The sequence below is a fragment of the Oenanthe melanoleuca genome, chromosome 3 (genome assembly GCF_029582105.1).
Source record: "Oenanthe melanoleuca isolate GR-GAL-2019-014 chromosome 3, OMel1.0, whole genome shotgun sequence".
Lineage (NCBI taxonomy): Eukaryota > Metazoa > Chordata > Aves > Passeriformes > Muscicapidae > Oenanthe > Oenanthe melanoleuca.
In genome coordinates, this window is record NC_079336.1 from 2,917,564 (window position 1) to 2,943,197 (window position 25,634).

The 25,634-nt window shown below is 44.9% G+C and overlaps 1 protein-coding gene, 2 long non-coding RNA genes and 2 other non-coding genes across 5 annotated transcripts in view; 4 read left to right on the forward strand and 1 right to left on the reverse strand.

The window, feature by feature from the left end:
- Nucleotides 1-25,492, forward strand: part of LOC130250801 (uncharacterized) — a 74,912-nt gene extending 49,420 nt beyond the window's left edge. Inside the window, exon 2 of the long non-coding RNA XR_008840052.1 lies at nucleotides 25,095-25,492. This is a non-coding gene — a long non-coding RNA (uncharacterized LOC130250801). The remainder of the gene's footprint in view (nucleotides 1-25,094) is intronic.
- TRNAR-ACG (transfer RNA arginine (anticodon ACG)) lies at nucleotides 1,516-1,588 on the reverse strand. Its single transcript has one exon. It is a non-coding gene; the product is annotated as a tRNA-Arg (tRNA).
- Nucleotides 2,666-2,737, forward strand: TRNAW-CCA (transfer RNA tryptophan (anticodon CCA)). The gene has a single exon. It is a non-coding gene; the product is annotated as a tRNA-Trp (tRNA).
- LOC130250798 (uncharacterized) lies at nucleotides 13,971-16,463 on the forward strand. The gene is made up of 2 exons (XR_008840049.1): nucleotides 13,971-14,106; nucleotides 16,080-16,463. It is a non-coding gene; the product is annotated as an uncharacterized LOC130250798 (long non-coding RNA).
- Nucleotides 22,603-24,796, forward strand: LOC130250795 (gallinacin-9). Its single transcript, XM_056486866.1, has 2 exons — nucleotides 22,603-22,723; nucleotides 24,663-24,796. The coding sequence occupies exons 1-2, from the start codon at nucleotides 22,666-22,668 to the stop codon at nucleotides 24,794-24,796; spliced, it is 192 nt and encodes a 63-aa protein (XP_056342841.1). The 5' UTR covers nucleotides 22,603-22,665.
- Nucleotides 25,493-25,634: the final 142 nt, after the last annotated feature.

Sequence of the window (25,634 nt, forward strand, 5' to 3'; positions counted from 1 at the left end):
GCCCCCAGCAGAGCCAGAGCACCGGGCCAGACTCCAGGCCGAGCCCAGAGCCGGGCCGCAGCCCCCGGCCGGGGACCACCACCCCCGGAGACCGGAAGCCGAAAGAGAGCCAGCAAAGCTGATCCGCTGTGATTTGTGAAAGCGAAATAACTTTTCATTGGTTTCCCGAACTGTCCATCACCAAATCAGCTCTCTGATTGGTGGCAGCAGCCCACAGGGGAAGCTCCCAGGGACGGGAGAGCCCCTCCCACTTCCCAGCTTCAGGGGGCCTGCTCTGAGGTGAATCCACCCCTCCCCCCAAGCACGTGAAACCAACACAGATGGTAAATCACTAAGAGAGGAGCCCAGAGGGGCTGTGTCCTCTACATCCTTGGAAATATTCAGTCTGAACATGCAATACTGGTCTACATGTCATAAATTAAGCAAAAGTCTGGACCAGAGACCACCACATGTAATTTCCAACACAAATCACTGTTATTTTATGTAAAATTCCTGTTTCCACATTCTTTTGTTGCTTCATCCCACATTTGCACACCCATCCTGTGTGCAAATGTCCTGTCATCACTGTTTCATACTTCCACTGTGTCTGTGGCTTGGGCCAGGAAGGTCCAAGGTGTCCATGTGCAGGGTAGCCCAGACCAATTTGCAATCAAGCAAGATCTTGCTCCAGCTCACCTGCCCATCCCCTGTCACCAGGTTGGAGCAAGTGGAGGTGGCCTTGGGCTAAGCTTTCCCCTCCACTGGGCACCACAGCTCCAGAGTGTTCTGTATGGGCTGGAAAGTTTAACTACACATCCCATGAGGAAGGCAAGATGTCCTTCAACCCTCCAGAGGAGCTAAGCTGAGTCTGGAGCTCAGTACAGACTTCTCCTCTCCTGGGAGGTAGAACCAGTGAATCCACAGGTGAGGAGGGCAAGGCTGACATGTAAGGGGCAGGAGGGAGCAAGGGGAGATCCTGCCACTTCCCTTTGACCACCAATAAATCCAGGTGGTCCTGAAGTGAGGACAGCAGGTGGGATCAGAGGCTGGGGCCAGTTGCTCCATGGACCATGAACATACATGACTATGGATCAGGAGACTGCAGGTTTAAGTCCTACCTGGATCACCCTGAAGCTGGTGGTGGAGGTGACAAGGCACAGCTGTCTTCCTGAGTCCTTAACTTTCAAGGTTATTTTCCCATCTCTCCAACATCACTGTCACAGGAGCATCATTTTGTGACATCACAGCTGTGAGCAGAACTGGGCAAGGCACTGACAAAGGGCAGCAGGACCAGTGTGAGCATTGCAGGGGGCTGGGGAGCAGGTTCCAGGACACTCTGGGAGTGCTGGCTCTGTCCTGGCTGTGGAACAGCAGTTTGCAGGTGCCTGCATCCCGCTGTGGGATTTGCTGTGGTGCCCTGGCTCTGGTGTGGAGTGAGGGACAGGGCATGAGGAGCTTGAGGCAGGAGGGATGATGGGCAGGAGAAGGAAGGTGCTGACAAAGGGGGCAGGAGGAATGTGCCTGGGCTAAAAGTGTTGAGCCAGGCAGGAGTCGAACCTGCAATCTCCTGATCCGTAGTCAGGCGCGTTGTCCATTGCGCCACTGGCCCCGTCCCCCCAGCACCCCCCTGTCCCTGCCAGGCTGGCCGTGTCCTTCCTGCTGTGGCACAGCCTCTGCTGCCAGCAGGGACCCCAAACCAGCCCCAGTTCAGCATCCAGCAGTGAAGGGTGCCCTGGAGCACCAAGCCCTGGCCCCAAGCCCCTCCGTGCCTGGTCCTGGCCCTTTGCTTTGCCTTTGGATTGAGCTCAGCTGCTCTGTGTGTGTGTCCTGCTGCAGGGACACGTCTGGGAGAGCTTGCCAGAGGTGAAACCAAAGATAAATGATGTTCCTTAGTGTCCCTTTGGCCATTGAGGAAGAAATTGTATTGTCCCAGAGTGTTCTGCCCTTGGGAAGTCCATGGTCCCTGTCTCCAGTCATCATCACATTGTTGCTTCATTTCAGGAACATTCCTTTCATAATCTCCACCTGGCCTCTGAGGTGGGATTGACCAGACTCTTCTTTTTCACTCTTTTCTTGAAAAAACTCAGCATGGCGTTCATCAGGAATTTCTCTCTATTTCCATTTTCTTACACTGACTTATCATCCTTAAACACTCCAGGAGTCCCCTAGACTGGCTGTACCAACCCACACTGGTCTTCCAGGGAAATATCACATGGAGATAAGTCCAGGTCTCCCAGGAGTGCCTGACCCTGCAGTTGTGAAGCTTTTTCCACTTTTCAGAGAAAGCCTTCACTCCCTTCAGCTTCCTCATGAGGCAAAGAGCAGCAGACACCCACCACACCTCCCTGCTTTGTCCTTCACCTTGGTTATGACCTGTGACCTGTGAATCAAGGGTCTGATGTCCTTGAATCTTCCAGGTGAATGGGGCCTCTGTCCCCAGGGAGGTGCTGGGACTCCATTTCTCCTGTCCCTGTGGATACACCACACCCAAGAGTCTGTTTTCTCCTGGGAGAGTCTCTGCATTTTTGGTCTTCTTCCTCTGAAGCATCTCATTTAGAGCTCTCTCTTTAGCAAGGCAAAGCAGGCAAAGATGGTGCCACTCCTGCCAGGTGAAACAAAATTCCCATTCCCTCCAAGAGTGCCCCAAATTCCAGGATGATATTTGAAGAAGAAGTGCCCCACCCCTGACCTCGTGGCGCAATGGCAGCGCGTCTGACTCCAGATCAGAAGGCTGTGTGTTCAAATCACACCGGGGTCAGGATGCCCCCACACATTTCCTTTTGCCCTCCCACTCTGCAGCTCTGTACCCCAAATCCCTGCAGAAGGGCAGTGGATGAGCTGTGGCAGAGTGGTCTTTCCTTGCTGGATGAGTGTTCAAGTGTCTTCAAAGTTGTATTTCTTCACAGTATAACTGCAACTTCCACTTATCCTATGTCTGCAAAGAAAACAGGAATAGTGGGCACCCCAGATGTGGCTTCATGTCTGAGTATCAATTCTTCTGGTCCCAAAATCCCTTTGGAAGGGCAAGCACCTCTTAGGGGTGATCAGATCCCTTTGTATGTCCTTCTTCAGAATAATTGAATAATTCCAATTCAATGGAATTGAATAATTCCAATTTATCCCCATCTCTCTTCACATCCCCCATATCCAACTCCCCCACCACCTTGATGGCTCTCACTGAACTTGCATCACTAAGTCAGTGAGGTTTTTTTTGTTGATTCTTTTGAAATACCTGTCTGTGGAGAGTCTAAACTGAGCCATTAGAATCTTTACCTCTCTTAGCTTTTTCTTGTTTCCCCATGGTGAGATGGACAGAGGGGATGGAGGGCTGGAAAAATGGCTTGGATCTGTAGGAATGACCTCATATGAGTTATAATTCATAAAAAGCAGTTAAACTCCTTTAAGGGCTCTTTCAAAGTGAATTTAAAAATATATAAACAGGAGGCATAGTGAGATAAGAAAATGGGTCAACAAGAAAGACAAGAACCTAAGATCCCTTATCCCATAACTCCTGGAGTGCCACCAAAGGGCTGAGTGAGCAGGGATTTCCTCAAGATGTCGCTGCCTCACTGCTTTCAGTGCCACAGAGGTTGGAAAAGATCTTCAAGATCATTAAGTCCAATGTTCTTGACTTGGCCTCTGTCTCCATAATGTGATTTTCTGTCCCTTTGGCTTCTCAGAATGCAAAGAAACTCGAGTATTTCCTTTAGCAAATCTTCCACATATGAAAAATACCCAAGTAATACAATTTTCAAGATGCTGTTGTTGGCACAACTGGCACTCTCTTGAAAGGATATCTGGTAGGGAGCATTATTCTTGTAGATTTCTCATCAGACGTATTTTCACTACAGGCAAAGGGAACAGTTTTGCATTGCATAAAAAGTGCTGAATTTACAACTATTCTCACTTTTCAAAGGGCCAAACTCTTAAGACTTCTGAAAGCCTATCTTTTTTTAAAGCAGAAGAGATTTGAGTCACAATCTAGGGAGGGTGTCCCTGACCATGACAGGGGGGTTGGAATGAGAGGATCTTCAAGGTCCCCTTTCAAACCAAACCATTTGATGATTCTATGACAAGCCTGATGTGAGATTTAATCAAAGGGACACATAACAGACAGTAGAACTTGATGTCTCCTATTCAAGGAAAGCTACTCAATAACCAAGAGTATTTCATAATCTTGAGTTCTCTCTGAACATTTCCTGTTAAAATACTCTGTCCTGCATAAACAAGGAAATATTTGAAGCTGTATCAAATGGGGAAATATGAGGGAGAAAGGCTTAAAATATTCCATATTGCTGTAAATTCCTGTAACAAATAGTCTTTTCTATATAACTTCATTTTTCAGTGAAAATCCAGTTCTCAGGGAATTGTGATCAACCCTATTGAGGCCTGTTACACAAAGTGGTTTACTCTGAATATTGACATAGAAGTAGCTTGACCAGAGGAGGATGTGAAACCTGGAGCTGGGACACCTTCACACAGTGACAGTTTGGGTTAAACTCTGGACTTTTTGTGTCTGGTGGAAATGTTTTTCTGTAGAAACTCGAACTATATTTTGTTGGTTTGGTTTTATTTTCTGTCTGTATAAGTGTCACTCCTGTGTCACCAGGCTTTCTTCTAGAATATTCCCATGACTGTTTTGGAAGCTGAAATTTTGTTTTCATGTCTCTCCACCTATTTGGCTCAAGTCTTAGTGTCCAAGTTGAGAATACATCTCCTGTGAGTGACCAAGAAATAGTTGTTTTTATGTGCTGGATTTTCCTAAGGATAAAGATCACAGAAAAACAGAATGGGTAAGGATGGAAGGCACCACTGGAGGTCATTTGGCCCAACCTCCCTGCTCAAGCACACTCTTCCTAGAAGATACTGCACAGGATTGTGTCCAGACAGTTCTGGAGTATCTCCAGTGAGGGAGATTCCACACCCTCTCTGGGCAACTTGTAGGTCCTGTTTTGCCAAAAAAAGATCTTTAGCCTCTTTATTCCCTCAGTAGTTGAAGCAATCAATGAAGTGGCTGCTGGAGAAGTGATGGAGGAATATATTAACATTTAGATACCAGGAAGAATTCATGGAAAGGATGATCAGGAGTTGGAAGGGGCTGCCCAAGGAGGTGGTGGAGTTTCCATCCCTGGAAGTGCCCATGGAATTACTGGATGTGGCACTCAGAGCTCTGGGCTGGTGACAAGGTGGGGATTGGTCACAGGCTGGACTCAGTGGTCTGGGAGCTCTTTACTCACCTCAATAATTCAGTGATTCTGTGATTCTAGCAGACTTTGTCTCTCATTTTCTCTGGCCAAGCCTGTCCCTGGTGCTCTCATCCCTTCCCTGTTTACACCTACATCTCAGTCCTGCCCTAGTGTGGAGCAGGATGGGGGTGCCAGGGCTGTGATTCCCCATGGGGTGCCCCAGTTTTCCACGTGGGGATGAATTTTTATAAACATCTTCAGCAATGGTATGGAAAAAAACCCAAAGAGTGAGGTTTTGCCAATTTTATTTCAGGTATTTAAATGCCACACTGGCAGCAGGGAGCTTCAGAAAATGGAGCAAGTGGGAAATATGTAACAGTATATATAACATAATATAATATATAACAGTAGTGAGTGGGGGTAATGGATTTGGGGGGAAATAACCCAGGTTGTGACACTGGCTAATTTTTTTCCCAATGTACATTTTGTTGACAGCATGTGGTTGATATTTATCTTCCTCTGCAATCACGAGGCAGAAGGGCTTTCAGCTTGCACAATGATATCTTTAAAATCAGCCCATAAAACAGTATGGGATGGATTATCAGCTAATAATCTTCATGAGAGAAATATTTCCTGGGATTTTTTTTCAGGGGAAAATAACAATAAAAAAGGCTCAAAGCAATTTCTTATCTCTATCTCTGTTGCAATCCTCGAGCCTAAAAATCGTCAAACTTCTTTGTCATCAGATTCTGAACCTTAACTCATAATTAATTTCTTGTAAACTATTTTTTTTTTCTATTTTTCAGCTGTTTTGCCAGGTGTAAACCCAGGATGAACTCATGAGTGATTTTCAGGTTGCTGTCTTAGGAACTGGGTGAATATCAGAACAAATTCCAAGAAAACCTGCACAAAGCACAGGGACCACCCTTGTGAGCAGACACCAATGCTGGCAGGGAGATGTAATCAAGAGTAGATTTTTAAAATGAATAAATGTCTAAATGAATGCAAGCCAGAGCTCATCAGTTTGTAGGTACCCATCCTGCTGTGTGTTAGACACTTTTTATGCTTTATATTTGCAGTGAAAAAACCATGATGGGAATTTTTCCCAAGAAAGAAAATGGCCTTGCCATTCCTCATCTCCCAAAGTTGATAGAGAAATAATACAGCTCTTAGACTTTTAAGCATGGAAAATCAACCAAATTTGCTTCCTTTGCCTGGATTTTTCCCTGAGATTTTGTCCCTTATTTAAGAACGGGAACTGTCTGCAAATGGGATTTGATCCTTTGATCCAACAGCCTTCCTTCCTTCCTTCCTTCCTTCCTTCCTTCCTTCCTTCCTTCCTTCCTTCCTTCCTTCCTTCCTATTAAAAACTGACACCTAAATTATTTTTATTTTCAACCCAATGACTTGCAATGCAGATTTTTCTATTCAATTACACAAGATTCCACCTAGACCTATGAAGAAGAAGGTGAAGAAGAAAGAAACCTCCACCCTAAAACCTCCATCTTGTTCTATACTTTGCTATATTTTAAAACCTTAAAGTCTACATTTTTACCATGTGATATTACACACTTCTATTCAAACTGCACACCAGTGATCCTAGTTTTATCATTCAATCCTAGGAGCCTTCTCCAAGGCCTCAGACTAAAAGCAGTGTTTTCTTGGGGGTCAGTGCCTGTCAGCACAGAAAGTCTAAAATTCTCAGTTTCCAGGGTTCCAACACCTTTGGATAGTTTTAATCCAGCCACCTGTTCCTGAAGGTGAAGGAATTTAACAACAGGGATGTAAAGCCATCCTTGTTGCCTCAGAATGACAGAATGGTTTGGGCTGGAAAGGACCTTTGCACCCACACCCACAAACCCAACCTCACTGCCCTTCTGGAGGGCTGGAGATGGGGGTAAGAGGTGAGTTAAACTCTGTTTTATCCCCCAGCAAAGGTGTGGGAGTGAACATGTACAGATGACTCTTGAGAAATGCAGCCCTTGACGCTGCTGGGAAGGCCTGGCCTTTCCAAAGGTTGGTTTCCTAGAAGTGTGTGGCTCATTACCCAGGAGGAATCCCATCCTTGAAGGAGGGGTGAGGTGCTGCTGCTCAAGATGTGATTTCCCAGGAAAGTCATGCACAGGGGAGCAGGAGCTTTGGCCCCATGTGGCTCAGTGCAGAGGGGGCTTTTGGTCACTGAAAAGCATCCTGAACATTCTGTAAACTTCAGCAAATGAGAGTCAGGATGGTTTATGTCATGTCAATGTCTGTGAGGAAGGACAATCAAAAATTAGCAATTCTGTGGCTTCCCTGTTTTCTTGAGAGATTCTTCCATTCTGAACTGTGCAGCTGCTGCAATGTCAGCCCTGGTCCCAGCTGAGGCTGGAGCAAACCTCATCCCCCAGCATGGAGACCAGCATGGTGGGGAAAAAATATCTGTGAATGGACAGAGGAAATGAAAGAGATGAAATGAAAGGAGAAAGAATATTTATGTGGTGCTCCCAGAGGTTCATCTAATAGATCACAGAATAGAATGTTTTGGGTTGGATGGGACCTTAAAGATGATCCAATTCCATCCTGTGCCATGCCCAGGGACACCTTCCACTATCCCAGGTTGCTCCAAGCCCCATCCAGCCTGGCCTTGGATATTTCCAGGGATGGGGCAGCCACAGCTTCTCTGGGCACCCTGTGCCAGGGTCTCCCCACCCTCATGCTTATCTCAAAGAGATATTTAAAGGACATCAGGTATCAAAGAAATGCTCAGAGTCCTGTCTCTATGACTCCTAAGAAATAACATAGTCATCTCAAAAGTGCTTTCAATCCACAGAGTAAAAAAAACTAATTTCAGGAAAAAGTGTTTCAAGGAAAAAAAAAATTGAAATTTAAATTAGAAGCTAGGAAGTAAACAATTAGGTGTTGAAGTGAAGAGCCAGGCACTGCCACTTGTCATCCCCAGCAGATGTGGCCCATTGGGTGGGAGAAAGCAAATTCCACCCCCAGCTCTGCCCCTGCATTACACAATGCCCTGACTGGCTCATTGGAAATTGGTGACGTGCTCGATGATGTCATGGCTTGCACAACTGGGTTTTGTCCCTGATATCGACCTTTGAAGTTGTGGGCTGCTTTCCAGAGGGCTAGAAATGAGGTAACTGAGTAAATCAAAGTATCTAATTATTTCAGGTGACTCCTACAGGTAGCTGGATTTCTCTGTTCTTTAGAAATGTCCAAGGCCAGGCTGGACAGGGCTTGGAGCAACCTGGGATAGTGGAAGGTGTCCCTGCCCATGGCAGGGGTTGTCCTTTAAGGTCCATCCAACCCAAACCATCCCTTGATATGATTTTTCAAGCCATCTTTTATTACTGAATGGACACACTTTTTTATCAGATTAATGATACCTTTTCTTTTAGTGTTATCCCTCACTGTGTGCCATCTGTACAAGTGGAGATCTGCAGTGGTTGGCTCACAGAGTGGGATTTAGACACCCATAATCACTGTGATTTCTCTTGGGGACAGTGGCACCCAAGCAGTGACAGGAATTAAACTCTGTTTAACTTCTATCAGGAGACTGACTTGTGTAGAAGACAAATACTTAGATCTCAAAAAAAAAAAAAATTATTAGTTATCATCTATAGCAGAAGAAAGCTTGCCAGCAGCAGGACAGAGGAATTCAAGATAACTGAGCCATGAGGAGGGGGAGAAGGACACTTGATGAAGCATCTTATTAAAGGCTTATTTGCAGCTGGTGCCAAACCAGACAAATATGAATAATTGTGATATGATTAGTTACAAATATAGTGTGGAAAGCTTCTGGACTCATAGCAGTGCTGTTCTCTGGGTTCTGAGATGGCATCTTTTGACCATATCCATATTGTGCAATTCTTGGCTTCCAGTGCAAGGTGACCTCACCAGGATGTCTGCTGGAATTGTCCTAGCCAGGACTAATCATTGAAACAGCCCAGGAGTTTTTGGCAAAGGGCTAGCAGAGGACAAAACTGACAGGGCTGTTCTGATAATTGAATATTGTGGATGATGAGTTTTCAGTGGTCACACCCTGAATCACTGCTCACACTCTGCTACCTGAATTAACTGCAGCTCAATAAATTGTGATCTTGGATGTGGCAGGCACAAGGGATTGGCTACTACAGGTGAAAACAAGGAGGTCAATGCCATGCTGACCTGACTGATATGGATATAAATATATATGAGTCTATGTATTGTGACTGAAGCATTAGCAGCTTCCTACCTAAGAAGAACCAATGTAGTTCCATGATTCAGTTTTTGATGATGATGGTGCCAAAGGCAGCTTATCCACAGGAGTAGACATTTAAATGATGCACAAGGAGAAGCATTTTGACCCTGCTCACTGTCTGATGAAGACACTTCTGGTGTTTTAGTTTGTCATTAAATGCACAATAACTCTTAAAAATTAAGGCTTCTCTGTTATTCTGTAGGATACCATCCACACAGAGGTCTCAGTATTTTTCAGGAAAAGCAGCAGCACTAGGGCTGTGTGCCAGATCAGGGAACTCCTCATCAGGACCAGAGAAGTACCAGTTTTTCTCCATAACCTACAGAAGATCCTGCCTTCCTCCTTCTTCTCAAACACTCATTATTATTCCTTCTCACCCTCCCCTCCACAGAGGAATTCCCCTTTGGCTTAGAGGCACAGAGGACAGTACATTCTCCCAGCTGGTGTTCAGTGCTGTCATTTAAATGTCTATTTAATGTTGACTTAGTGTCTGGGTTGCAACATGAGGGCACAAGCAGCTGAGCTGAAAGCAGCCAAGGGCAGGTAATAATTGACCAGGTTCTCAAACCTCAGCACAGCACCATCCCTGAACCTTAAATGTACAGGGGCCTCTCTTTGTGCCCTTTCAGTGACACCAGAGAATGTCTCACACACCAGGATTCATTAACTGGTCTGATGTATTTTTCTTCATCTAAATGTTTTATGATATTTCTTTAACAGGAGGCTTTTGTAGCTGTTGCCAAGTGCAGTGAGGATTGGTGGAGAAGGAGAGGTAAAACCTGCCCTGTGCACCCACTTAGCCCATGGGAAATGGCACAAACCACTCTAAAGACAGGTGACCTGTGGGAATATTGTGTGCAAGAGCCAAGTGCATCTTTTAGGGGATGCCCACTAATACATTTTCATGGATGAAGCAACCTTGGCCCTCATTTTCCTATTCTCATTGTGCCCTTAGCAGGATGATGCCAAAGGGTGAAGACATGGAATCACAGAATGGTTTGGGTTGGAAAGGAACTTAAAGACCATCCAGTTTCAACCCCCTGCCATGGGCAGGGACACCTCCCACTAGCCCAGGTTCCTCTAAGCCTCATCCAGCCTGGTTTTGAACAGTTCCAAGGATGTTCCACCTTCCATTAGACCAGGCTGTTCCAGATGGAGCAACCTGGGGCAGGGGAAGGTGTCCCTGCCCATGGCAGAGATGGAACTGGGTGATCTTTAAGATCCCTTCCAACCCAAATCAGTCCATAACTCTGATTCTATAATAATGATTTGTGCCATCATTAGGAAAGCCAGGAGAATACTGGATTGTTTCTGCATGCATTTGGTTTTAATGGAACATAAGCACATGATTTCTTAGCTAACCATGTGCCTATGAGATTTTAAAGGCATATTTATAGTTACAATGGAAAAATGAAGTTTTGTCAACAAATGTACCCTATTTTAAACAACCTTTCTCAAAAGCACAGTAGTTCTTAGACTTTTCATTAGCTGATGTCACACTTGAGAGAAAATACTGAGGCAAACCCCTCCTACACATAATCATGTATGGGGCTTGCTGTGAATTTTTATGGGAGTAGTTTGTCACCCAGGTGGGAACAAGAGAAGAAAAACCCCTCTCTTGCAGAAGACTGAGAAATCAGCTTGAAATGTTGTTTGCAAAGTTTTCCTCACTCAACATTTCAGATTTTCCTTGCAGCATCACCTTTAGAAAGGGGAAGCTGGGGCAAAATTCAGGAAAATTGAATTGCAAAGTCCCCCCAGCTCCTCTTTGCTTAGAGAGCTGGATTTCTCTGGTACTTGCAGCTCCTTGAATTCCCAGTTTATATGTGGAAGTTAATGTTCAACAGAGATCTCCAGGACTTCATGGGTACTGTGGGATACAGTTCCATGCACACACTTCCATGTTCCAGCCCCAGGTCACTGCTGTGCTGCATGAATTGTTCTGCTCCTTGCCTGTTTTATACAAGTTTTCCCTGGTTTCAAGCAACCAGTTTGCACCTGTCTTTGTTTTTGTTTAGAAGTCGAAGTCATGGAATTTTCCTCTTGCTCTGAATGACATTTTCGGGTTGCCTGTGCTAGCAGGGCTCAAAGTTTTGGTCACTTTAATAGAATCGTGGAATCCTTGAAGGGTTTGGAAAGGACCTTAAAATTCATCTCATTCCAACCCCCTGCCATGGGCAGGGACACCTTCCACTAGACCAGATTGTTCCAAGCCCCATCCTTGATTATTTCCAGGGGCATCCATCACTTCTCTGGGCAATCTGTGCCAGTGTTTTCCACCCTCATTGTCAAAATCTTCTTCCCTATTTCCTAGAGGGCTGTTCTCCTTCTGCAAGAAAAGAGAGCTGTTCAGCAAAATCTGAGTGCTATGGCAATCCATGTCAATGAAATTTAAGTCATTTAACTCTAATAATAGATTGACTCTGTTCCAGAGGAGAGAAAGAGTAAAGCCATGGAAGTGATGGAAATTATTCAAATAACAAAAAGTGATCTCAGCCTTCCCCAGGGCCACACTTTGATTTATTTGGGAAAAACACCCCTCCTCCCTAACATGGATGTCTTATGGACAAGTGCTTCCACTTGCACAGCATTCCCACACTGTGCTGTCTGTGTGAAAGGCAGGTGAGAGGAATTCACATTTCAGTGGGTCTTGAGAAAAACAAATGGGTTTTATTTTTTGGTTTATTCATGCTGGTGTTGCAGGTCAGGGGTTTGCCTCTCTGTATCCCACTAAAGAGAAAAGAGAGGGGTGAAAAATTAAATTTCTTCTTCATTAGAAATAGGGAAAGCTGGAGAGTTGCTGGCAAAGGAAAGATCATTTTAAAGGCAAGGGCACAAAAAAAAAAGAGGGACAAAAAAGGAGCACTTAGCATTCCTTGGTTAATTAGATTTTATGAGTAGAAGAGGGAAATCAGTGTTTATTTTGCTGTTATTTGCTGCATAAACTCACCTTGTTGCCTCTCTCTCAGCTGCTCAAGCTGCCCATTACTGTGCAAATTAAACATAAACCTCAGTAATGTTTTCATCCTTCGAACAATTCTTGGAACAAAAATGCCATTAACTCCGAGTTAAATATAATAAATGAGGTAATAAGGAAGCAAACCACTGAACCAGAATGTCAGAGGTAGGAACTGCAGAAGACCTGGGCTGTGACAGTGTTTAACCTGTTTATTAGCCCAGGATTTTGTGAAGAACCTTCTCTGCATTGATCTCCTTTTAAGAAAATTTACAGCCATGGTGATCATGCTCTGAAGTGGAGCTCCAGAAGATGTTGCCCTTCAAGGCATTATGTCAGACACAATTCTTGTGGAATCAGCCCATTTTCCCAAAATTTCAGGGCAATAAGAGGGGAAATATTTGGCATTGCATCACAAACTTGTGCATGTATATGAAGTGGTTTATTTCCTTTAAAAGAAAAGATGTATTAGTGAGTGTTAGAACTCTTAACTCCTGAGGTTTTTAATATGGACAAACTGGAACTGAATGCAAAGAGGTCAGAATTGGCACCTTAAGGCTGAAGATAAAGCAGTGGGAATGATGTGGGATAAAATGCCAGGCTGGATGGGGCTTGGAGCAACCTGTTCTAGTGGAAGTGTCCTGCACAAGGCAGGACCTTTGGAATGAGATGATCTTTAGGGTCCCTTCCACCCCAAACCATGATCCAAGTGAGGACTGGAGGAGGGGGAGAGCTTTGTCAGCCCCCTGCAGTGGGTGAGGTTGTCCTGAGACCTGTTTGAAAAGTGACAAAGGACAGTTGCATCACCTCAAGAATTTCCCAATGCTTTCCTCTGCTTTGACATCATCCACCTGGCCAAAGGATGGGGAGATGGAGACAAAATGTTACATGAACTGACGAATCCAGGGTCAAAGCTGGGTCCCCACTCCAATGGTCACTGACTTCCCACTCCCCCCAGCCCATCCTGGTGCCTGTGTTGGGAAGAGGTTTCCAAAAGCCATGAAAATTGGTGCAGCTCAGTCAGGCTTGGCTGATGGTCAGATTATATAACTGACACACGGAGTGGAAATTCACCCTTGGGGGATTGCAACACGTTCACTGCCACCTGTGGAGATAAGGGGGAGAGCCAGTCCCTCTCCTGAGAGTTCATGGCAGTTACTCATTGACTTGTCACACTTGCACAACCCCACGGGCCCTATAAATACCAGGGCTGTCCCAGCCCTTCCTCAAGCCAGTTCTAGGCACCATTGGTCTTCCAGGTGCTCTGCAGGACCTCACAGCCCACCAGCAGCTGACAGCCATGAAGATCCTCTACCTGCTCTTCGCTGTCTTCCTCCTCCTCTTCCAGGCTACTTCAGGTGAGAGGCAAAAATCCTATACAGAGCAAAAGGGTTTGTAAGCAGGAGGGTGTTCACAGCTGGGGGAAAAGCCACCATCAGCTGAAAGGCAAAAAAAATCTGAAAGGCAAAATGTGATGCCAGGGGGATGATGCAGCGGATGGGAGCAGCAGTGCTCAGGATGCTCCACTCGTTTATAAAGGCAACACACGATTTGTTGGGCATTTCCCTCTCATCATTTGGGGCAGCAAGCTGATGTTTCTCACTCCTGCCACTCCCCACAGGCTCTGCAGACCCTCTCTTTGCTGACACCGTGGAGTGCCGTGCCCAGGGGAAGTTCTGCCGTGCCGGGGCGTGCCCACCCACCTTCGCTGCCACCGGGACGTGCCACGGGGGGCTGCTGAACTGCTGCTCCAAGTGAGTCACAAAACACCTCAGAGGGTCCCCTCTTTTATTGGATAACCCCCCTGTTTCTTTGAATAATCAGCAAAACTGCAGGGGGGGCTTGCAGGGGTCAAAGTTTCTAAGAATTCAGTGTTTTTTCGCTTTATTTTGAATTTTTATGGGAAAAGAAAGGAAGTTTTTTTTTCAATGAATGGTTAGGAAAAATGCTTCACTGTATTTATACCCATCAGGGGAAAGGTTTTATCGTCCCCCTGTTTTTATTTTAAAATTTACCTAAAAAATGTGCATTTAAAGGGGGAAAAGGGTTCACAGAACTCTGCTTCTCAACCTCTGCCCATCTCTCCTTCCTCCCACCACTGCACAGTTCTTAGAAAGGTGAAGAGGAGAGAATTTGTCAGTGAGTGGAGTGTTCATTTCACTTTTGACCTTGGAAACCACTTTCTAGTAATGTCTGGAGTTTCCCTGATAGCCAGATTTTTTTTTTTCTTTCCTTAAGGTTTTGAACATGCTTTTGAGGAATGCTCTTCAGCTCTAAATAAAACATATTCTCCAGCTACTTAATTCTTAGAATAACTTTGTTCCATTAATGGCCACGAGATGATCCCTGCCAGCTTCAGTGACATCCACACCCCCCAAATTCAGTGCCAGATCAGGAGAGGTTCCTGCACTTTTGATGAGGAGGACTGGTGTGATGATATAATTCATCCCAGCCATGATGTTCAGGCAGATCCCCTGACTGGACAAACCTTGGCTCAAAACAGAGGGAGAGCTCAGATCTGTGATGTCTGAATTTTCCAGAACTCATTATTCTGTAATTCCATTATTTATAGAATTGCCAGGGTTTAAAGGTTCTCAGAAACAGAAGAAATCTGATGAGATGGTTCTAGAAAAAGTTTTTATACATTTATTCAGCAAATGAGGATCCTCAGTGGTTTCAGGAAACTCAAGTAATTCCAATAAAAGGACAATTTTGTTGCCAGGAGAATAAAATGCTAAAGATGCATTTAGGAATCCAGGAAAGTAAAAGAAACAGAAGAAACCTGATATTAGATGATTTTACAAAGGAGTGATGTGATCCCTCAGTTTCTGTGACCACTCATCCTCCTTGGGAAGCAATTTCCACTGAAAGCAAAAGGACTGGTAGGAGCAGAGGGAACATCTCCAACACTGAATTTCTGCCAGAACATCTGCTAGACCTGACCAAAAGAAAACTGAGCCTGGGAAAGGTTTGGTTTCAGGTGTAATTTTCCTGCAGAAACACTCTTTCTTGGGAGAATGTACCTGAAACTGATGGATGTTAGTGTTCAGAATTCAAGTTCTTATATTGGTTGTTTGATTTTCAGCTGAGCTGACCAGTACAAGAGTAGAAGTTAAAACCAACAGGGTATTCTGAAGTACAATAAAAGTATTTTTTTTCCATCTCAGGCTGCTTGAAAACAAACATTTGAATTTAGACATGATTCAGAAGGATACATTGAGATATTTAGTGGCATTGAGGTGCCTTGGAGAATTTAAATCATATTAATGTATCTGGCTGAATTAGATCTAAGAGAAAACACTGATTTTTGGAAAAGATAGATGTCTGGAGGTGAAGCAGATACCCCAGACCACTTCAGGTGGCACTAGGCTTGTGTGTTCAGTAATTACATCAAATCCCCAATCTTTATTTTGGTGTAAACTGAATAAAAATGTCATTACATGTGGGCATATAACTCATTTGCCAGTGGCCACAGTTCTTATACACTTATATCACAGAATAATGAGGTTGGAAGGGATCTCTAAGATCATCGAGTCCAACCTGTATCTTATCTGCAGACCTGGACACCCAGCTCACACAGAGATGTAGGATTTTAAACCTGCAGGCTGAACCCACCCTGCAGGTTCATTTTGAAAAGTAATTATAAGGTGTTTTTTAGAGAATAATTTTAGAGAATGAGTTGAGGTGGCACTGCAGCACAATAACCAGACCCTTTGTATCCTTGCAGGATTTTGGCAGAATAAGAAGAAAAGGCTTTCCTTGATCTGAGCCCTTCTACCAGCAACATTTCCACTGCCTTGAGGAGCTGCTTTTCATGGATTCCTCCTCTATCCAAAGCCTCCTGCAAATGAGCATTAAAAGAAGCTTCCAGAGGGCATGTCCTGTTAGCACACTGCTTCTGGAGATGCGGGTTTTTCCTCACTGAAGTCACTCCCTTTTTGCTTTTAATACTCAAGCCACTTTGGCTCCTTGGCCACCTATTGCAGCCTACCTCACAGGGGTGTTTGGAGGTTCAATCACTTCAGGCTCATGCAGCTCTTGGAGGATGTGAAGCAATATATATATTATTATTTTATTCACACATGAAAATAAAGGTCTTCTTAAACCATAATCCGTGAGTTTTGTTGTTACTCACAGGAATTTCCTCTGCTTTGGACTCAAGGCTCTGAGTGATGCAGTATTTTTTAAACAAGTGAATCTGTGCAGTCTCACATATTCCCAAGGGATTTGGGAAAGGGAATTTGGGAAAGGGAAAGAATAACCAGTTTTGGTGATGGCAATAAAGCATTTAGGATGACAGGAATGAAAGATGAGTGGGAAGAACTGGACAGGCAACTCTTGGCAGAGAATAATTGTATGACCATATAGTAACCAATAAACAACTGCACTATTTCAAATTTTATATATATTAAAAAATTTTATATAATACAATACATAATACATAATACATAATACATAATACATAATACATAATACATAATACATTATACATTATACATTATACATTATACATTATACATTTTACACAATACATTATTATAATATAATATAATATAATATAATATAATATAATATAATATAATATAATATAATATAATATAATATAATATAATATAATATAATATAATATAATATAATATAATATAATATAATATAATATAATATAATATAATATAATATAATATAATATAATATAATATAATATAAATGCATTAAAAATACATACATACACACCCCCCCTTAATTTATTAACACAGTGATGGGGTCTGAACTATCCCTCTACAGAGACAAGATTTTGGGTGATGTATACACTGGGTTTTAAACCATCAGACCTGTTTTCAACAACAATCACAAAATTCAATATTTAAAGATAAAGAGCACACTGTAGCAAGAAAATCTCACTGCCCATAACCTGGTCATGTCCAGCTTACTAACCAGACACTGATGATCTGTTCTACATCCCTCGAGCTCCTTCTGTGTGCTGGTTTTGGCTGGGATGGATTTAATTTACCTCCCAGTCTGGAGTGGTGGTTTGGATTTGAGCTGGGAGCAGTGCTGATAATCCAGGGATGTTTTTGTAATGGCTGAGCAGGACTCAGCCAAGGCATTCTCTGCTGAGGGCTGAGGAGTTGGGAGGGGACAGAACCAGGACAGCTGGCCCCAGGTAGCCCAAGGAATATTCCAGACCATGTGGGTGATGCTCTGCAATAAAACTTGCAGGAAGAACAAGGAAGGAAGGGACAATTGGAGTGATGGAGTTTTTCTTCCCAAATCACTGTTACATGTGGTGGATTCCTGCTCTCCTGGGGATGGCTGGACACCTGCCTGCCCATGGGAAGTGGTGAATAAACTCCTTGTTCTGCTTTACTTGCACAGCTGTTGTTTTAGCTGTTAATCTATCTCAACCCACAAGATTTTTCACTTTCACTCTTCTGATTTTCTCCCCATTCCACCAGGGCAGAAGTGAGCAAGGGCTGCCTGAAGCTGAATTTCCAGCTTGGGTTAAACCAAAACATCCTGAAGAAAATATCTGATATTAAATCTGATAAATTCAGAACAGGCTGAGCCTCAGATTTCCCTGCTAGCCCAAGGAAACACATCTTTGCTGTAAAAATCACAGAGGTGTTATTCCAAACAGGATTATCTCCATTTCTGTCTCTGGATGCTGGACCTTGTGTCCACCAAGGTTTGGCATTTCAGCCCAGCAGCCACCCTTACTCCAGGCTCTTTCTTCCACTTGTGCCCAATTTCTATGAAGTTCTTGAGTGTCCATCTCACCTCTGAGCCTGAGTGGAACCTTGGCCTCATGTGAGACAGCTCCCACAGCTCTCCTCTGTGGGAAATCTGCAGGGATCTTCTTCTCCCATCCCAGTTCCCTGCCCTAATTCTCTCCTGCAGTGGCCACTGAGAGTTCTTCCCAAGAATTTCCTCATTCCATGTCTATTGAGAGCTTGTCTCCTAGCACACCACTGGTGTTTTCCCTTGGAGGGCTGGCAGGGCAGCAGCTGGAACCAAAATCTTTGATAGTGTTCAAGCTATGGGAGAACAGAGTTGTTTTGCTTGATATTCCCCTTCCAAACCTGATGCAGGACCTCAGAAAAACTCATCATCCTTGATGACCTGGAGAACAGGTCAGTTTTCAAAATGATGATTGGAACAAGGCTGTCCAAAATTCTGCTATCAGTGATTTATCCCTCTCCCTGCTCTGCTCCATGGCCAGACTGGAGATGGCCCCATGACTGCCTGGGACAGGCACTTCAGCCACTAACACTGGGGTTTCCCCACTGAAAATCAGTTTTATGCATGAACAACCTTTATTGAGTGCTCTGTCAAGGAGAATGAACATTGTGTGCCCTCTGCCCACTGCAGACATTTGTCCTTCTCTCTGTCACCTGTTCCATGCCCTTAACTTTGGGGCAGAGGAACTCAACACCACTTCTTGCTTCTGCCTGTTTAATTACTGCTAGAACAGAGGAGATTGTCACTAAATTAATTCTCCCCTTCTGATCAGGCAGATTAGCTGCTCATCAGTTGTAATTAAAAGAGGGAAACTCCTTCAGACCCAAATATATTTGCACTGGTTTTCCCCACAGTCTAAAATACACACCACAGGAGGTGATTACCCAAGGTTTGAGGCAAATATCCCAAGCTCCCTGAAGGATCAGTAAGCCAAACAGATTAATTTGCTTTTTCTGGGTGACAAAATGATTTTCCTTCAAAAGGACATGGTCCCATGCAAAACCCACCACCCACTGCTTGGCTGCCAGGTCAAATATTAACTTTTATAGACACCTCAAGATCAGCAGCTTCCTGTCAGTCAGAGCCTCAGTGTTTTCTCTGTTCACTGGAGGCTGTTTGGAACATCTTTTCCTGGTCCTCAAGAAGAAGGAAGAAGTGCAGCACCATGTCCCAGCTCCCTTTCCCTGGTGCCAAGCAGTGTTCCAGGGGGCTGTTTTCCCCCAGGTACGTTTATGTTTCCATGGAGGGATCTGGACCTGGGACAAACATTGCTGCCACTCTCCAGCTGGAGCTGGGGGAGGGAGTTGAGGAGGCTGGAGCCATTCCACCTTTCCATCCCTCTCCCTGATGTTTGGTTCCAAAGAGCACTGAACCATCAGTGACATCATGGCCCAACCCCAGCAGGGTTTGCTCAGCAGCCTCACTCCCCAAATTAAACATCCCTGCCCATGGGGCAGGCAGGAGAGAGCTTTTGCAAGGAGTAGAAAAGCACTTTTCACTTTTCCATTAAATCCTGTTATTTCTACAAGTAACCTTCACCCTCTGGAGCTCTTGGCACCAACTTTGTCAGGTTATCTTAAATAGTTGCTAAAAGGTTATTTATTACAGAAGCACATCAGTCTCAAAGGCACAGTCACAGACATCAAAATCCATGCTAAGTTTTGGTATAAAGCCCCAAACAGAAGTAGGAGCTGCTCTTGTCAAAGGTCCCAGGAAGCTGATGGTGCTGCAGCTCCTCTCTTCTTCTTGGGTGTTGACTGATGAGGGTGAGCAAAAGCAAAAAAGAAAAGCAATGGCAGGGAAAGCAGAAAAGCACTAACTCTCCCCAATACAAACTCTTATACAGAATCTTCCCAAAAAGCTAAGATGCAAACTCAGACCACCACTCCTTAACCTGTTAGAATTCTAGTTTCTTAACACGCCACGTTATGTGTAGACTATGCATACAACCTGTCTTGTTCTATCTGAAAAATGTAAGCAATATTCTTATTATAACACTATTATGTCTAAGCACTGTCTACAACTGCGGGCCTGGAGCCTCTACTGAAAATATCAGTGTGTTTTTCAACCTTCACTAGAACTCACACTTTGGTATCTAAACCTTTTACTTACTAAAAGCATTAGAGCTCATACTAAAACTTACTGACTTACTTACTTATCCTAAAACTTAAACTTACACCTCTACCTTATATGTGAGTGGCTTAATATACTTCAGTCCATCCAAAGGCTTTAATTCAATCCCTGTACTCTGATTTCTCTCTGAAGAATTCAGACTCACTGACTCCAACAGTTTCCTGACAGCTGGCCATGTTTTAAGATCATAGATTGCACTTTTTTCCTTCTTTTTGTCTTTCCAGAAGTGAAGCTGAGGGTGCAGGTGGATGAGCTGCCTGTCTGAAGCCTTGGGCAGTGCCCAGAGTGGTTTGGGTTGTGGGGTTGTGTCTGTGTCCTCGATGACAAATGAGGAATCAGGGAGATGGACAGTGCTCCCTTTGACTCCCTTAAAAAAATTCCAGGCACATACAGACAAAGAGTGATTTAATATAAATGACTGACTCCTTGAAACTTCTATATCCAGGAGAGGAATGGAGGAGAGGCAACAGCTCATGTTAGAGCCTGTGCCCCTGGCTCAACAATGCATGTAAAAATACAGGAGTTTTCCCTAAACCATCACTGCCCACCCCAGCTCTCACAGCTCCTGGCAGAGGTCTGGATGTCCATTCCCTCACCAAGTTCCTCAAGGATGTGGGCTCAAAGAAGGATGGGTGGGAATTCATTTTCTTTGCCATCTTTATCCTCTTGCCCCTCCTCAACCTCCTCATCCATCCACAAGGTATTTGCTTGTTTCTAGTCCTGATATACAAAATTAATGGGTTTTGGCTTGTTTTTTTTTTTAAGACTGAAGCCCTTTCATGCCCTACACCCAGCTTGCAGCAGCCAGTTCACCAAGCACAGACCTCTCTGCCCTCTGTGTGCAGTCAGAGCTCACCCCTGATCTTGCTCTCCATCATTTCAATTTGTTGCTCCCACTGAAGCAGTAAATAATTAATCACCCTTGTGACTTTGTCTCACTCATGATTTTTAGTCTGTCCTGCTTGGAAAAAAAAAAATCACTTGAAGTTCCCACATGTCTCAGGAATGGCATTTCATGGAGACAAGTACAAGGGTTAGGAGACCTTTACAGGGTTCTGGTAACACTTCCACTGGTCCATCTTAGGTATGGCTGGACCTTCACATGCATGGAAAAAAAAAGATTAGATTTTATTTTCAGATACAGAAATAAGTTACAAGGTGATAAGAGAGGTGTAGACACCACACCGAAGTGGATTTGATATGTTGAATCTGTGAAATCAGAGATGTGAGGTTTCATAACCACATTAAGCAAGGTGATTGACCACAAGGGAAAATGTCTTTAAACCAGGATCATTTGGGCAAGAATGAGTAATTTTAGACACTCCATGCAGACTAGGTTTGGGAAGGAGGTTCAGACTATGATATCAATGTTTTCAGGACAGATCTTAGGGGCTGCTGGAGGGAATTAGGATCAGTCTCTTTTGACAGCATGGCACAGCACACAGCAGTGTCCCTTCCAGTCCTGTCTGTTTAATGACTTCTGCAATACAAATCCATGGCTAAGGTCACAAATAAAAGGTACAGAGAGTGACTGAGCTGTGAACTATTAAAAAACTCCTGGGGGACCGGAGTGACTACCACATCTGCAGTTTCATAGCCAAGAGAGGGGACGTCTATGACCCTTTCAGCCCTACTCTGTCTCCTTCTGTTGCAGCCCTACAGCTCCAACCCAAGCAAAGACTAAATCTCTGATCCTTTCCTGCATTCATCTAAGTCATCATAGAATGGTTTGGGTTGGAAGAACCTTACAGATTATCCCATTCCAAGCCCCTGCCTGAGTAGGAATATTTTCCACTATCCCAGGGCTCCAAGCCCTGTCTAACCTGTCCTTGAACACTTCCAGGGATGGGGCAGCCACAGCTTCTCTGGACAGCCTGTTCCATTGTCTCACCACCCTGACAGTGAAGGAGTTTTTCCAAATACCTCATCTAACCCTGCTCTCTTTCAGCTTGAAGCCATTGCCCCTTGCCCTGTCACTCCATGCTCTTGTCTCCAGAGACGAGCTCTCTCCTTTGCTCACCCAGCCTGGTGGCTGAGGGGGAGGAGAAGCTGTCACAAGACCGTGGCCAAGAGCCACAGGGCCCCATCAGTTCTGCATGGTTTAGCACCCTGTGGATCCCAGGAACCCACCTCCCTGGTGCTCCAATCCCCTGCCCTCCCTGGGTGCAGCCCCCCAGCTGGCACGGGCTGGTTTGGCTGCTCGGGTCAGCCCGGCGTGGCCGTGGCTCAGGACGGGCATCTCCTAACGGGAGAGGTTGCAACACCTCCCTACATCACCAATCTCCATGGGAACAGGGCAGTGAACTCTCTGCTCTCCAGGCAGCCACTCCTCCACCCACCGTGTGTCCAGAGCCTTTATAAGCAGAGGCAGTGCCTGTGCTCGGTCTCGGACAGCTGCTCCTCACGCTGGTGCTGTCGCCATCTCTGCAAAAGCTGCCATCATGAGAATCCTGTTCTTCCTCGTTGCTGTTCTCTTCTTCCTCTTCCAGGCTGCTCCAGGTAAGGCTGGGAAGAGATGAGGTGGAGGCTGAAAGGGTGAAGATGCAGAGAAGCTCATTAGATCCCAATGCTGAGGGTCAGGTTATCTCTCTGCTCAGGAATCCATGACTTTCCCTTCCCTGGTAACAGTCTTAATTTTCAAGCTGTCATTTCAAGGTTCTTGATAGTCATGATGATGGTTTCTTCCTAGCATATGATGATAAGAAGGGGGAAAAAGGATGGTCCTGTATGGATCTTGGTGCCAGAAAAGGTTTCCCAGTGCTGAGGGTCAGGTTATCTCTCTGCTTCTAGAATCCATGACTTTCCTATTAGAATTCTCCTTCCCTGGTCATAGCCCTAATTTTCAAGCTGTCATTTCAAGGTTCTTGATAGTCATGATGATGGTTTCTTCCTAGCATATGATGATAAGAAGGGGAAAAAAGGATGGTCCTGTATGGACCTTGGTGCCAGAAAAGGTTTTGGGGCAGCTCACCTTGAGTCCTTCATGTGGCATGTACAGAACACCCAGGGGATCAGGCACAGCCAACACATGAAAAGCTGATCCTGCTTGACCAACTTGATCTCCTCTATGACAAGCTGTCCCATTAGTGGGTTAGATATCTGGCTGGATTCTGGTAAATCCCTGACACCATTTCCCACAGAGTTTTCCTGAAGAAACTGGCTGCTCCTGGCTTGGATGGGTGCTACTCACTGGTTAAAAACTGTCAGGATGGCCAGGTCCAGAGAGGTGTGGGGAATGGAGTTAAGTCCAGCTGAGGCTCTCCTGTTTAATATCTTCATGAATGACCCAGATAAGGGGATTGAGGGGAACCTCACCAAATTTGCAGATTGTTAGGCAGGAGTTTGATCTGCTGGAGGGCAGGAAGGCTCTGCAGAGGGGTCTGGGCAGGATCCATGGGATGAGGCAAATTGTTTGAGGTTCAATAAACCGAGTGCTTGTTGAACCTCACACAATTATTTGTGTTCACAACAACCCCTGCAGCTCCAGGCTGGGGCAGAGCTGTGTGGATGTGGCACTTGGTGGCCCTGGCACTGCTGGGGAATTTTTGGACTCGATGGTCACAGAGGATCCAAGGACCCTTTTCCCACCTGAATAATTTCCTGAGGATTTTATTGAGGCAATTCTTAGAATAATACAAAAAATATAACCTGACAACATAAGAGCTTTCTCTTCTCACATTCTCACTCACATGTCCTGACTGTCAGTTTTTGCCTGAACTCTGTATTGGCCATGTGCATTAAGTGGGTTTGGAGCCCATCTGTCATTCCAGGCTATTTGGGTGTCTTTGAAGTAGCTGAAGTTGTCCCAATTTGATTTGCAGTATTCTCAAATTTGTACCAGCTTTCTTTTCAGACATCAAATGTCTGTCTACTCAAAGCAAAAATGTAGAACCATTGAGACAAAATCTGTACTAAATGTTTTGGGATTTCTTCCTTGGTCTTTTCCTACTTCATGCACCACAAAATGTATTATTTATATCAAAAAAACACTATGACCCCTGAGATGGCTGCAGGGCTGGTACAATTCCAGTAGAATCCCTGCTGGGGAAAGGGCCACCAGTTGTCTTCCATCTCTTTGTAAAGATTATATGTATTAAACACTATAATATATATTTAATACACTATAAAACTATAATATATATTAAACACTATATATATTTTTTTAATTTAAGAGATAAGGGAATGGTAGCTTAAAAATCAGCTGAGTGACACGAAAACATGCAATCCTTGAATAATATGTGATTAACAGAAAGGACTCAAGAACCACTGGGACAAAGGGGTCGAAACGTGGTAGACTTGATTCAGAACAAAGCTGTGATGCCTTTCAAATTAGGGATGGAATCCAGCTTGATGGCAAAACCTTAACACACGGGTCAATCTCATGCCCCAAGTCTCTGCCAGGACAAACAAGGATGGGTTTTCCCCATTTTTGTTGCAGCTTACAGCCAGGAAAGCTCCGACACCCTGGCGTGCCGGCAGAGCCGCGGCTCCTGCTCCTTCGTGCCCTGCTCTGCTCCCCTGGTTGACATCGGCACCTGCCGTGGAGGGAAGCTGAGGTGCTGCAAATGGTAAGAGGAGTTCCTCCAGGGAAGGGCTGCTGCACCAAGAGGAAGTAGAATCGCTGGGCTTTGCCCCCTTTCAGCATCAGAGCTACGATCAGCCTCCCCCCGCGACCTCCGAAAAGTCCCTGCTGGTTTCTGGGGTTTGTGGTGAAAACAAGGCAGAGCCTCTGTGGTGTTGAAATATTCCAGAGAAAATGAGACACTGTTCACAAGAGTGACAGGACAAGGCTTCAATCTGATAGAGAGTAGATCTGGATTGGATGTCAGGAAGAAATCCTTCCCTGTGAGGGTGGGAGGCCCTGGCACAGGGTGCCCAGAGAAGCTGTGGCTGCTCCTGGATCCCTGGAAATGCTCAAAGCCAGGCTGGACAGAGCTTGGAGCAGCCTGGGGTAGTTGAAGATGTCCCTGGTGTTCTGGGGCATCAGCAGCCACAAATGAGTAGCTGTGGTGTGTGCTGAGAGGTGGCAGCCCCATCCTGTATTTTATCTGGGTTGTCTTATGGCCAGAAACACAGGTCCAGCTCACAAGAGTCTCCAGCTGTCCTTACCCTCGTGTGCCCCCTGATCTCCAGCAGTCTGAGGTGTCAAGGTACAATTTATTTGTTTGGTGGATGTGCTAAGCACCTGACTTTTCTCTGCAGGACCCCCAGCTCCTAAATCTGACACCTCACTGACCACTCAGACAAGAGCCCTGGACATCTGAGACATCCCCATCTTTTGACACCGATGGATCCTGTCCTCAGTGCCCTGGGAAGTCTTTCCCATGGGGGTGGAGACCCTCAGGAGCACAGGAGTATCTGAGGAGGAGTTCTTGTTCAATAAAGATATTTGCAGTTTCAATTCTAATAA